The 14,082-nt window shown below is 45.0% G+C and overlaps 1 protein-coding gene across 1 annotated transcript in view; it reads right to left on the bottom strand.

Annotated features, from left to right (window-relative positions):
- Positions 1 to 2,040: 2,040 nt before the first annotated feature.
- LOC135903480 (ATP-binding cassette sub-family C member 3-like) overlaps positions 2,041 to 14,082 on the bottom strand; it is a 108,332-nt gene continuing 96,290 nt past the window's right edge. The window contains exons 19-20 of the mRNA XM_070522069.1: positions 7,501 to 7,695; positions 2,041 to 2,368 (exon numbers count right to left, since the gene is read on the bottom strand). Of these exons, the coding sequence (XP_070378170.1) occupies positions 2,203 to 2,368; positions 7,501 to 7,695 (361 nt within the window). The 3' untranslated portion in view covers positions 2,041 to 2,202. The remainder of the gene's footprint in view (positions 2,369 to 7,500; positions 7,696 to 14,082) is intronic.

Raw genomic sequence — 14,082 nt, 5'->3', positions numbered from 1 at the left:
AGGGTGCACTCAGCGCAGTGAGCGTTCACAACCTGGTGAAGAGGTTGGTGCTGGCATCAGCGATTGGCTCGCTTACCCTTAATCAGCTTGCAGGTGTTTGCCTAAAGTAAGGGCGGCACGCAAGGGAAGGTCAAGAAGGCCGCTAAAACGGATCCTCAGCAAAGACGAGTTGGCAGAGTGATGTCGTATACGTGCTGAAAGGGTACGATAACGTAACACGGCCATGCAAAAAAGTTTGTTGTACACAAATACACAAATGCTCTCCGGCAGGTGCGAGTAGCCAGGTGCCTGAGGGATCGGCGGCAGCCATCATTTCATCCTGTCAGAACGGGGCAGTCTCTGGCTATTAAAGAAGATCCGGTTTCGTTCCGCCTGTTAATGCATCTTTAACGTGTACACGTCACTTTAACACCATGAGTTTCCGCGGTTTTGTGACGCCGAGTGAAAAACAGGTCAAATTGGTGCAGCTTGAAACCCTTTGACCAATAGCAGAGGGTTCAGAAATAATTCCCTTTCTTTTGTTAATTTTTCTTTCGCTGTGGAGAGCTTCCGCTCTCGAAAGCGAGCGCCTAGCGTAACCAATGCGCATTTAAAATCCACCTTTCCCTTGGGCTAGCATGGCACCGAGTCCTAGGCTACTTACGTCGGTGTGGATTTTAGTGCCGCCACCTTTGCCGAAGTGGGCGATCCGTGATGGTGACTGCAGGTGCTGTTTATGCTCTTCGAAGGCTTCTGCTTGCGGTGGTTGTCACTTGTAATCGACGTCTGATTTCGTGAGAGAACTTAATGGCTCGACGATGCGCGAAAAATTCTTGATGAACTGCCTGTAATAGGCATACAAGCAAAGGAATCTGCGCACTCTTTTCTTGTCGGTGGGCGGTTTAAGATAACAATGTCAGATGTCTTCTGAGCAGCAGAGCGGATTCCAGATTCCTGATGGGACTCAGGAACAGAAACTCATCGTAAGCGAAGTGGCACTTTTTCGGCTTCAGAGCGAGCCCCGATAATTTGATGGCCTCTAGTACTGTCGCAAGCCCCCTGAGGTGATCTTCGAAATTCCTGGCAAAGAGGACAACGTCAGCTATGTAGATGAGACACGTCTGTCACTTCAATCCTGCTAACACCTGGTCGATCACGCGCTGGAAAGTTGCACGCGCCAGGACAGTCCGACTAGCATGACCTTGAACTCCTGAAGGCTGTCCGGCGTAATACAGAAGGTCGTGTCGCGATCCCTTTCATCGGCTTCTATTTGCCAGTAGCCAGTCTTAAGATCCAACGACGAGGCGTATTTAGCTTTGCAAAGCCTATTCAAAGCGTCGTCTGCTCGTGAGATGGCGTATACGTCCGCCTTCAAATATATATATATATATATATATATATATATATATATATATATATATTCTAGTAAAACAGCGAAACAGTGTATATGAATTGTCAGAGATAAAAGAACCACTCCTTTTTATCTCTACAGTGACGCCTACATGTATAAGTAGCACATTATGCAGTGATGGAAAAGATATCTCGCTTCTAGCCGCACTCGAGAGATGTTATGAGACGTTATGCGATACCAACATCCACTTAGTGTAAAGGCTATTTCACGCAATCCGCTAGCAGAATCCGCAATTCCCATTTACTAATATTGGTGATTGCTGTGGATACAGGAAGTTCAATTATAGGCACTTGTATCCTCGGTGTTTCTTTAACAATGTATTTCTCTGGGCGAATGAATGCAGTGTTTGCACTACTGCGCTGCCAAATATGTCCTCTTTTCGTGGCCATTTCAGCCCCTGAAACAGTCCTAAGGTGGTACTAGACATGCTTTACAATCTGCACATTTTCTTTGCAGCTAGCATTTGCATTGCCTACCGCTTAATAATATTCCTTCGCAGTGTCAAGAACAACAGGGGTGTGCACTTTCTGAAGGCTCAATTGTTAAAAAAACTGCTTGCGTCTTCGACATATTTGTTGAACTGAATACGAACATATTGATTTAGTAAAGATTCTCCATGAAATTTACAGGAACAGCTGTGATTTTATCAAACACAGACCATATGAAATTCCTTTCGCCAGGGCAAAGCATTTTACTATGATAACATTGTTAATTCGCACAATGACAGCATTATGACACTCAATGCGTACTAAACACACATCTCAGCACAAATGAAATTTTCAGCTATGTACAGGCAGCAGTTATCCCGGTGCTCACAAACGGGTTTTGTGACAAGGTAGGTCACCACAAGCTCGCGAATGGTCCTTTGGTAGGAGACCAGCCTGGCGAAGCATTGTGTGCAATGCGGAATTTCGATTAGAGGCCAGCTTCTGTGTGGAACCATACTCCACTACCCGACCTTTGGACATCACCAAGATCCTGCGAGTAGAATAGAGAAGAGCAGCATGTGTAGACAACGTAGCACATCATCGTGTCAAGCCATGATATTTATGAGTTGCAAGTTATTTATTTGTGGAAAACAAATACAAGGTTTGCCCACTAGGTAAGGCGAAAGGAGGGCGTAAACGCCCTGACTAAGGCATTTGCCCCGCTGGTATATTACGACCACTTACACACACATTGATGAATGATACCACGACACAGTATATCATGTTACGGCAGATCAGTTCTGTGGTATGCCACAGGGTGGAGGAAGCATCAGTAAATCATGAATTGTCATCCAGCCGAATGTAGCAGTAAACTACAAACGAAACCCACAACGGAATTTCGCAAAAAATGCTGCGCAGCTGAACAAAAATTCCTCCTGGTGTAGCATCATGGAACGTGTTCCGTAGTCCCGATCTGGGATCCCACACAGACTAACTTGCCTCAACTGCGAGGCTTTTGTTCTGAAAACCCCGTATGTGTTTTCTTGATAAGTTCTTGCTTTTTTCGGCTGAATGAGCTTTTTTTTTTTAATGCATAAGCATTTTTGGGGAATTCCCCAGTCCTGCCACGCAAGAACTGCAATGCCCTGTTTCTTAACAACTAATTTGCGAAGTTATTTAGTCGGTATGATAGTGTAAATGTTCATCATTGGTATATTTTAAGCGATAAGGCAAATTTAAAGAATAAATTATTTGAAAACATACCACCTATAGAGATACATAGGGCTCCTTAGAAAATGCCTAGGGAAGAATTTAATAGGGGTGGGCCAACATAAATTTTGGTGTGGGCCAGCTTAAATTAGGGGATGCACAACCTAAATTTTGAAGATGGAACGACTTGAAATTTATACATGAACCAAAATCTGGGGGTGTGCCAGCATGGACCTTCCACGTGGGCCCACTGAAATTTGCGGGTGGGCCCTGTTGAAGTCTTGAAGAGTGCCAACTGAAATTTGGTGATGGCTTAACTTGCAAGTTCGGCAATGAAAATTTGGAGGGTGGCCAACTTGATATTTGGAGATAGGTCAACCTAAATGTGGAGGCGGACGAACCGTAACTCAGGGTATGAGACAAGTTAAATTTTGGGACGGGCCAACTTGAAATCTGGGGGTGGGCGAAGTCAAATTTGAGGTCGGCAAATTGAAATTTTGAGGCGCTCCAATTCAAGTTTGAAGGCGAGCCAACTTAAATTTGGAGTTTGGCGAACTCAACTTTGGGGGTGGGCAAACTTGAAATTTACATGTGGGCAAACTTATACTTAGGCATGGGTCAAATTGAAGTTAGGGGGAAGGGGTGGCTGAACTGAAATGTGGTGGTAGGTCTACTTTAAATTCAGGGTTTGCACAACTGAAATGTGGCGTTTGTTACAATTTGAAATTTGGGGGTTAGCCTACTTATATTTGCGGGCCAGCCAACTTGATATTTTGGGTTGACTAAATGTCCAACTGAACGCTGCAGAGCGTCCTTGTAGTTATGAAGACATAAGTGGCACATGAGCACATTGAGACGCTTGACAACTGTGCGTGCGACCTTACGCAAGTGCAGTCAGAACGCAGGTGAGAGCTTGCGCGGACAAGGAGTGCGCATATATCACAGGCTGGCGAGAGTAAGAGTGAGGGCGAATGGCATTGGGGCGGTGCACTGTACCCTTACACAATGCCTTACGCGCTACTACGGCAGCTGGTCTTCCCTTTCGGCCACTCAGCTCTGTCGAGGAGTGCTCGTTCCCGGCGTTCAGGCTCAATTCGCACGACTGCATTGATGGGGACGGATGCAGCGAGAAAAGATGATAGTTGTCTACCATAGCCTAAGCACTCTTCGCCAACAGAAAGGCCCTGGGTAGACGCGCATAACCAAGGAAAAGCAAGTAAGCAAAACTTACCAAACACGAAGTCACAGCCGAGCCAACAATGCATACGCATTAGTAGACGTCAGAATTTCTGTACCTTTTTTTTTTTCAAGCATATCCTGTTGTAATCACTGTATCTCAGTTGAAACTTCAATTTATGCTTGTGTCTTAAATTCTATTTTGCTCTATCCGCTTTCAATCAAGTGGTTGCGCTAAACACGAAGGCGTCCGTTGTGACATTTCGGGCTAGACATCCCTTCTATCGCTTTGCCAAATACATTGTGGGTGACTAGCTAAGAACGGGCAGCTAGCGATATTGTATCAGCATTACCAAAGTTATCTCTTTGAGCACACGCCCAGTGATACACCAAATTACCCAAGTTGTCTATCATACCAGACAACAGCCATCTGCAAGTTGTGTTTCCTGCCACATATACACTGCCTCATGTCTGCTTGTGAAACGATCGACCAGAACAGACTTAGTGGACGAAGACAGTAGAAAACTTGGTTCAATGGATAAAAGAAGTTCAATACAAACAAAGCACAAGGTGCGTAAAGTTCTGAAAAAAAATACTAATCGCAGTAAAGCATCGTAATTCTGTCTCCGGCGTTCACTCAGCATTCTGCTCAGCTTTCTCAGCTTTCCGATACAAGCAACATACACGCACAACATGACTGTGAATCAATGTTAAATAAATGGACTTCGTATAGATACTGCAGCAAGCTTCCCAAGCTAGTCACTGTACATTGATATGCTCGATGTTAAATCCGATGAACTTCGAAATTACGTTCTGGGTATTTCTTTTTCCGGAGGCAGAACATATAGTAAAATCTCATGCACAGCTTCAGCCTACAGTAACAAATAGCCATTTGTCTTCAAGATTAACTTTGAACTCTAAATTTATTCTAATTGGAAGAACTTGAGCAATGGCACCTAACTTGTCGAGTTATTTTAAGCAGCAAAAGAAATTTAGAAGGTTCCCTTTTTATTTCTGTTTCTGTGAGCCATATTTCTTACTAATTTGCCACCCTAAATTCATTGTACTGCATTAAATTCTAGGTTGGTTTCTTTATTTTTATGTACCCTCTTTGGAGAAGACGTACTTACTGTTCCCTTTTGTCATTAGCCCCTTTTGCACTCAGCAAGATACAGTTGGGCACATTTCATTTTTCGTAGCTATCTTTCTTTTCTGTTTCCTCTGAAAACTAAGACAACCAGGTTGACGTAACCTCTTTATAACTCGTGGTTTCTGCATTGCTTTCTGTTTCTTACGGCTTAGAAGAACACGCTGTGTTTCATGCACACCCGCTTTATTGCCATAACCAAATAAATTTTAGCATTTCGTTATTACTCGCCTGACTTCTCTCTGTTGTACTCAATCATAATAATCCACGTTTATTGGGTCAGTGAGCTATAAAGTGCTGCCGAGAAAATGAACAGTTGCTAGGGCGAAAACAAATTGCCTTCTCGAAGCTTCGGCACAGGTAGAGATGAAGTTTGTCCTCCCAGTCCTGATCATTTCATTCACTACGTTCCTGTTAAGCCATTGCCTTGTCTGAATGGCCACAAAAGAAAATGGTATGAAATGTCATCAGCGCCTTCTTTCACGCGGAAAATGTATTTTAACACTGGGGGTGTTCAGCCGGAGAGCTGCACTATGACTTTTGCAAATCGCCGCATAGGAAAAGGAGGTCGTAGCAGATCTGCGGGAACCCGCAAGGTTGAGAGAAGTAATTAATAAAGGGAAAATCAGACATCCACCCGTTCGTAGCAATTGCTACAAAGGAAACGCATGCGGGTTCCTCCAAAGAAAAGCCTCAGAGTTGAAGAAAAATTGGCCCTGGTCCAGGACTCCAACCCGGGACCGCCGCCTTTCCGGGGCATCTGAGCTAACCAAGCGGCTATCAGATGGCAGGTCGAAGTCCAATTTCTCATACGGGTTCTTTCTAGGAACCTGTATGGGTTTCCTTTGTAGCAATTGCTACGAACGAGTGGATGTCTGATTTCCCCTTTATTAGGAACAGGAGGAGAAAATATTTATTGATCACAGAAAAATACGTAGTTGTAAGGGAGCAGTGCAGGGTGGGTCCTTATTTCAAGACTCCAGTGGCCACCGTGATCCGCCCAGCTTGATCCAGGAGACCCTGTTGGGCCTCGAGGTCCGCAAGAGCAGGATGGCCTCCCAGGCCATCCCGCTATACAGTTATAGTAAGGTGAGTACCAAAGATGAATTATTAGTACGAGGTCTTTGGCGAACTCCCATGTTACCTGAGCCAATGAAGGCCGGTTCCCGTACCACGGGCAAGATATCATGTACAAGGTTGGACTTAGTTTATGGTACCTACCTAGGTGTAGGTAGGTATGCGTCTGTATTCTAGATTTCTGCGCCTCCTCCGCATTAAGTAGTTTGTGTGGTATGGCGTACTGGTCTCGAGTTCTTCGCTGGTGCTCCAGTATATCGCGGACCAATATCGAATCTTCTTTTTGATCATTGTGCGTATCTCTAGCTCGGTTAGTAAAACCTTGAGCTACACGAGAGTAGCAATGTGGGCTTGTTAGTAATGCATGCTCAAGGGGTGTACGGTTGCGTGATTGAAAATCAGGACAAAAGAAGACACACCGGTACACACACAGCGCTTTGTGTGTCCAGGTGTGCTTTTTTGTTCTCGCGACACCTTTGTGGCCTGGACTACAAAATGTGGCCTTCGCCTAGAATTACCTCCCCACAAGGCTGCAGAGCCAGCAGTATGTGGTTGTCTTTTAGTAGCCGAGTTTTGAAGTTGAGTCCATTATGTGTGTTTAACAAGTTGCCCATCGACGGAAGGGTGCTGATACTGCACGGCCATGCCAATGGACGAACAATCTGATATATATATATCAGTAAGTGGTAGCGTATTTAGTTCGACATTTCAATAAAGCTTCGACTGGGGCTACTTGGTATGTCATCGTTCTGCTTCCTGCGCTATACTGTTATACAAAAGACAAAAAAAGACACACATGTGCGCATATGTGTGTCTGTGTCTTTCATCTTTCGTATAACAGTGCGCGCAGCAAGCAGAATGATAGTTCTCCATTGTTTGTATGTTGCTACCATCGCACCGTTTCGGCGTCCCTTAACCAAAGGACACCATGTTGCAGCTCATATTAAACGCGGCTATGTCTCTTGACTTCATTTTTATGGTAACCGAGACTTAAGCCCTGCACTAGCGGAACACCTGCTCTTCGGACGTTGTGACCTCATACTGCAGCTGACAAGCAAAGCAAGGTAGCTTACTTGTCGTAGTCTAGTATAGTCTCGAGCCTGTGCGCGATGGTAAGTACGGTGCAGTAGGCGAAGCTCTGTCGTAGCGTAGCCTGCACGATCCTGTCAGTGTCACCGTCCATGTGTGATGTGGCCTCATCCATGAGCAGCACACGTGGTCGCCGCAGCAGGGCCCTGGCGAGGCATACAAGCTGTCGCTGTCCGGCACTGAAAATAATCAGCCGAAGAAAGGCAGATAGACTCAATAGTAGGGCATTATAAATGCTGAAATATTTCAACACCGGTTTGGTAGAATATTAGGAGCTAGATTACAGTGCTGCGGTCGGCAGACCAGTCAAAAGACGCACATAAACCATTGTTGAATACACTCACTTCTTCAACATAGGTGGACAATAATTTGGATGATCGCTCTGTGTGAAGAATATATATATCTTTTTAAATCCTGTTATCCACCAAACCCCTACGAACATATGTGAGTCTGGAATAATTAAGAAAACAAAGTGAATAACCAGGCAAACTTGATATTCTCTGTTTATTTTTGCAACCAGCAACAGCAAGAAGGTAGCTTTTTCCACACATACAAGACAGCGTCTTGGTTCTGAAATGAAGGTCACTATATGTGCGCTATAACCAATCTTCTTTATTAGAAGTTCTACATGTATGTACAGAATGAGTGCGCCTCTTTTTTATTGTGCTTCAAGTTGTCCGGCCCAGAAAGCTGTGAATTCTTACGGGGAACTTCGGCAATCTGCGAAATCCTCCAGCCACCAAGATCAGAGCGGATGGCGGAGTCCCGACTTTCAGCAACTGGTCACGTTGTTAAGTGAAACAACTTCCACATATGTTGAAATAATTTTTTCAGAGCAATCATGCTAGCCTCCTTTCGCAGGATTTAGGGCAAGAAAAGCTAGGCAGCATTTTATACTGTCGTAACACCTGAAGACGAAAGCCTGCTGCACACTTGGTAATGCATTGTGTTATATGATCGGAGGGATCAGACTACTTGCAAGACATAACGAACTGCAGTGTGAAGTAAACCAGCGGCAAGCCATTGTCTTCGAAATTCGGCCTCCTCTCTACTTTTCCGTCTAGCATCGTCCCGTTGCTGCATTCGCAGTTTGGCTTCTACGGCTCGTTTTTGTCGCTCAGCTGCGGCTTACCGCACTCGTATGGTTGGGTCAGTCGTGCGCCTATGACGTTTCGTTTCGATTTTACCTCGCATACTCTTAGCAGGGGAAAGCAGCAGTCGCTCTCGACTCCTTGCTCTCGCCGCTTCCCACGTCACACCTCTTTTCTCGCTTAGCGAGCATTCTCGGCCGTAGCGTATTTCCATAGGGGTATAAACCGCATTATTTATGGTTCGTATTCTTGAGTTCAGCTTGTTTTTAATTGAAAGGTATGCTGTTTAGTGTGTTTTCTTGATGATTTCCATTTATGAATGCCCTGTTTGTTTCACTTCGCTGAGCTCTTGTAGCCTCTGCCTTATGGCGGTATGAGTCATTGCATTTTTGCTTGCTTAAGGGGTATTGGCCTATCGACCGTTTGTTACGGGGGTGTGAACCATTGCACCTTTGTTTTCTTAAGGAGGTATGAGCCATTTCTGCTGATGGTATTTTTGTACGACTCGACTAGAGCCGGCTAGAGTTGGACAACGGAGCTGTATATTTCCACCCTCTAATACACTTTCCAATGTCCGTGCCTCGATACTCCCGCGCCCTCTATGAGCAGACAAAGCAAGCCAGTAAGCCATGCGCTGACACCCGGCGTAACAAGAGTAAAGCTAGGAAACCATAGTTTCATACACTTATTCGTAGAGGGAACTCTGATGCTAGTGTCTACGAAAGCTGCAATGGGGGCCGTTCCGGCAGCCTGGAAATTGAGGTGAGTACATGGATTTGCCTGAACTTCGTTCCTCTGGCTTTAAACGTGTCTTCGACTTTATAAATTCGTCATTTTCAACAAAGCACTGTGTGATAAATAACTAAACGAACGTTATTGAAATTATCCGCCAGCAGGATTCCAACACAAGACATCTAGCACTGAGGCTTAACTCTGAAACCGCTCTCGCCCAGACGCATACATTCAGAAGCGGTATAGAACGCGACTATGAATTCCTTGCAGGCAAGCCATTGCCTCGAGACGCTTGGCGCATTTCAATTTAGGCACATCAACAGGTTGAGCTGCTATTAGTTGCGATTGTGCGTGTTCGCAGGCTATTGTACAAGTGCGAAACGGAAAAGCCCCAAAATAAGTAAACTTTTACACTCAGTGACGTGCTTTGTCTTTTTTTTTTTGCAGATCTGCTGGTAGCCCACATTCACACAATGAAATGGTTGCCATTTTTTTTAGGTATGAGCCATTGCGATAAGCCCCCTAAGGCTTTCGCTTTAAAGGAGCCCTGAACCAGTTTCTTTATCGAAGTGTGTAGCTTGTTGTGAAACTAGCCTATTTAAGAAATACTTTTCCGCAGAAGTTACTTCAACGCGTTGAGCAGAAGCGGCCTCCACTGCGCTCCCGTTCCTTCTTCAATGCCTTACACTGCGACGGCTACGGAGCAGTGGGGCGTGCCCACAACGCTCTGCCTTTTAATTGTCACCGTGGCACGGAGTTCAACTTTAATTTTGCATATTAACGTAGACTTTTCGACTTCAGATTTTGGTGCCTACGAAGCGCTAAACATTAAGTCAAACGCGGTTGTCCTAAGCGAGCCGCAGTGCGTTTAGCCCATGGACTCGTGGCGGCCGCATCTCGTGGCGGCCGCCGACCGCATCTATCAATAGCAGTAACGTGTGGGAACCCGCTTTATTACGAAATAAATTGTAAAGTCTGCCTGCCTAAAAGACTAAGGAGGCCGGGTTCGGTTGAAAATATAACGTTTGAGAAAAAGGTGACCGTGGTCCACTTGCGAGCTCCACGCTCCTTGTACGACAGCAAAACATTGAAGATTTTCACAGCAGTGTGTGCTACCCGCAGATCATATTATTTCACCAAGCCTGCGGGGTGGTGCAGGGTCCCTTTAAAAATTCGAAGCCCATTTTCACCGATAAGTGAAGTTACCAGAACTTGAAGACATGTATTAACGACACCTCTGTGCTTTTCTGATTTTTGTAAAATTAGGCATCACATATCACCATTCCACAACAGAATAACCACTTATTGGCCTCACTTAAAAATTACAGTGGCATGAAAAAAATGTATGCTGCACTTGGGGCTTTCCAAGAAGAATTTGTATTTCTCACAGCCTTTAAAATACTGGGAAGGCCTCAAAATGCGATGCTCGTAAATGGGTCAACAGAACACTCATAGGAAGTTCAATCTACGAGCAGCGTATGTTTTAGTGTACTAGTTTGCCCAGACTGCTTTCAATCATTTAACACGCAGCCATATTGAGGGACATGCGGCCATTGAAGACACGTACATCTCGTTTGAAGAGACACAATAACAGGAAAGAGGGCATAGAGGTAAAACATTCAAGTTTCCGCTTTGGTGCCATGTATGTACGTGGGCGAAAATGGCAGTGCAAAGGAACAAGAAAGAGAGGAAGATATAAAGGAACTACTGTCCTCTAGAATAATAAAGCACATAGGCCCCTCATATTCTCCTTTGCAATACGTCTATTACCTTTGGTGTTTCAATTTTTTGTATGAAAACATTTGATGAAGAACACAGTTGAAACACTTTGGAGCCAATACGATCGCTCTTAATTTTGAGTCCATAAACGTTATCTGGGATTTCTGGAACAACGTCTATGAAGAATGTTGACAGGAACATTAATGCCATCTTTATGACGTTTTAAGGCTGGATATATCGAAAATGGTGCTCCAACAATAGTGAAATCACCACTGCTAGATTTAGGTTCCACAATGCGAGCCTCCAACCTAAAGTTAATAATTTAAATATCAATAGCTGAATGTTTCTTTCGGTGCCGTCGAAATTCAGATATCATTAAAGTAACATCTGCCCCAGGTGTAGTCCATCTAAACATGCCAAAGTGCGGTGTCAATTCTGCACAATTTTTGAAAGACATGAAGAAGAAGAACAGGGTGTATATCAGGCGTTGAACAAAAGAGTGCGTGTAATTATACTGTCTTATGTGCGTATACGATGTAACATCAATACGAATGAACATGTTTGCGTAAAGAAATGAAAACAGCATGGCTAAGCCACCCTCAATTACACCGAGAATTTCACGACGCTTTCAGTTCGTAGCCGTTAATAGGAATTTTGCAGCGTATAATATATTTGTGCAAGAAGCGTTTGAGAGCGCTGCAATCACGACCCGCAAAGAGGCATGTCACGTGGTATTTTTTTGTTGTATTTCGCAGGCATCTGGAATAAGCGGGAAAAGCTAATACCTAACAAATACAAAATTCGAACCTGTTTCATACGACGTTTTGCAAAGCTCTCGACAATTTTGTAATTGGAATTTTCGCCTAACTTCGTTTCTTCAGAAGTTGGTTAATCAATCTTGACTAATTATGTCATTGAGCAGGGTACAAAAAAAATCGCAGTGCCCTTCCACTCTGTGAAGAAAGATTACCAGCGAACCTGTGTATGTGGACCCTTTAATGGCGAACTGCACTTTCGCCGAGTGTCTGCCGGGCATTGCACTATCTTCGGGATCGCTCCACGTATGGGGAGTGCTTAACGCCTGCTGCACCTCCGCCGCGGGTCGGCTCGGCATTGCACTATCTTCGGTATCGGCCCACGTATGGGGAGTTTTTTTGCTTACCACAACGACACGAAAATTTCTTTGGACGGTAGAGGCACACAGCTTCGCTGTAAAATTTTGTGACTTACTCTATGGAATTGTCAGCTACGTGAACTTGGTCTCGCAGTCTCAGAGTCCATCGGCATAATTTAAACTCTGGCTGAAGTTAGCTGGAACACGCTGTATAATCTGGCGTTTTCAGCATCCCAGGCTGCGGCCGGCGCATTCGGATGCGCCACGCCAGCATAACCGAATGTTCCCCCTACCTAGCGCGTTGAACGTGACCCGAAGCAGCGCGGCGCACAGCTGTTGCCGCAGCGCATGCGCAGAAGTGCGGGCTGGCGAGCGCTGTTTTAAGGCGAAACGTATCCGACTGCACCGGCCACATCCTGCATGGTACACTGAAAATGCCTAACTGTGCGAAATAATATTTTGAATGCGAAAGCGAGCAAGCATGACCCAAGCTTCACTCTGTAATCAACAGCAGCGAATGGTGCAGGTTTTCGTCCTCTCATTATTGCACTACCTGCCGGGAAATATATGCAATTTCACGTGCAGGTGGCTGCCCTTCGTATTGTGGAGGCTGTTGTGGCTCTGAACAGAAGCTTGTCCAAACAAATGCACGGGAGACACAATCTCGCAGTCTGTGTTCCCTACACAAGTTTGCACGAATGCGCCCTTCACAGAGCTGCCTCCGATATAATCATGTGCTATCGAAAGTGCCTCTGCTCAGAAGCGTCTGTAGCACAGAATTGCTCTAGTTGGGAAGTCTAGAGATCCTTTTCTTGGCACTCCCCTGGGCGCAGGACATGTTTGATCACGTGTTCACGCGTCAACTGCTGTACTCATCTTCGTCAGTGCTTACAATATATGCGGATGGCACTGGTGCGGCTCAGCAAAACATTTATCTAGGCGGCAATCGTACACGACGACTGGGTGGACGGCAAAAAGATTTGGCCCCAGCTTCAGATTATGTTTACGCGCTTTCGGAGTTGAATGCGCCTTTGTCCAAACGGCGCGAACAACGAAGTTAATGTTCGTACAAAAAGCTAGTCTAGAAATGCATTCTAAGCTGCTTAAACGTCCCCGCTCTTGAATTAAATCAAGATCAGCGTGTCTTCCTTAGTTATTTATTAGGCAAAGACTTTGATGAAGAAGTTTGTCGTGTCTCTGACTCAGTAAAATTCTTCGGTCTGGTTACTATCGGATTGTTTATTCTCGCCCTAATCACTCGCGTATGTGCTCAATGGCAATAGGTTTTGTTTTTCTTGCTTGGCAGAATGCGTGAAAAATAGATTTTCTGTATTTTTAATATTTTTATAGCAAAGGCATATTATCGTTAGTCACTCGCTTACTCTGATGACGGCGACGAAATGTCCAGCTTCCTGCATTCCTGTGCTGTTGGCCTAGTTGCCGTCATGCAATCTTCGGGGCATTGATTCAAAAGTGCGTCCATTCATATATTCTTGTTAAGTTGGAGCTAGAATGGGCGTATGTTTGTAGTGTGAGCTGGGGTGGATGTGTGTAGATAATGTCCATGAAGCTTAGTACGCCAGAAAGAGGCGCCAGTCCCTTAATTGTTTTGTAAAGAGTGGTACGAACTTTTGCCAACGTTGAAGGGTTGACGTGCTTTCTTTGAAGGTTAGCAATACAACACTGACGAATGAGCGAAATTTTTTGGCTTCGAGGCAAGCCGCACATCACGAAGTGGCTAGCAAGAAGACAGCCCTTATGCAGCAGCGGTCCGTGAACTTCACTTGGCAGATTCAGTCAATGAATTCCACATTATGCTAGCCAGTATTTTTGCGGCTAACTACTTCACACGTCTCCTTTTAAAGGGCCTCTCAAGAAGTCTGGCCATTTTGAGCTGACAAGAGCAGAGC

Source organism: Dermacentor albipictus, chromosome 7, assembly GCF_038994185.2.
Source record: "Dermacentor albipictus isolate Rhodes 1998 colony chromosome 7, USDA_Dalb.pri_finalv2, whole genome shotgun sequence".
In the NCBI taxonomy this organism is placed as follows: domain Eukaryota; kingdom Metazoa; phylum Arthropoda; class Arachnida; order Ixodida; family Ixodidae; genus Dermacentor; species Dermacentor albipictus.
This window is presented reverse-complemented; position numbering and strand designations above follow the sequence as displayed.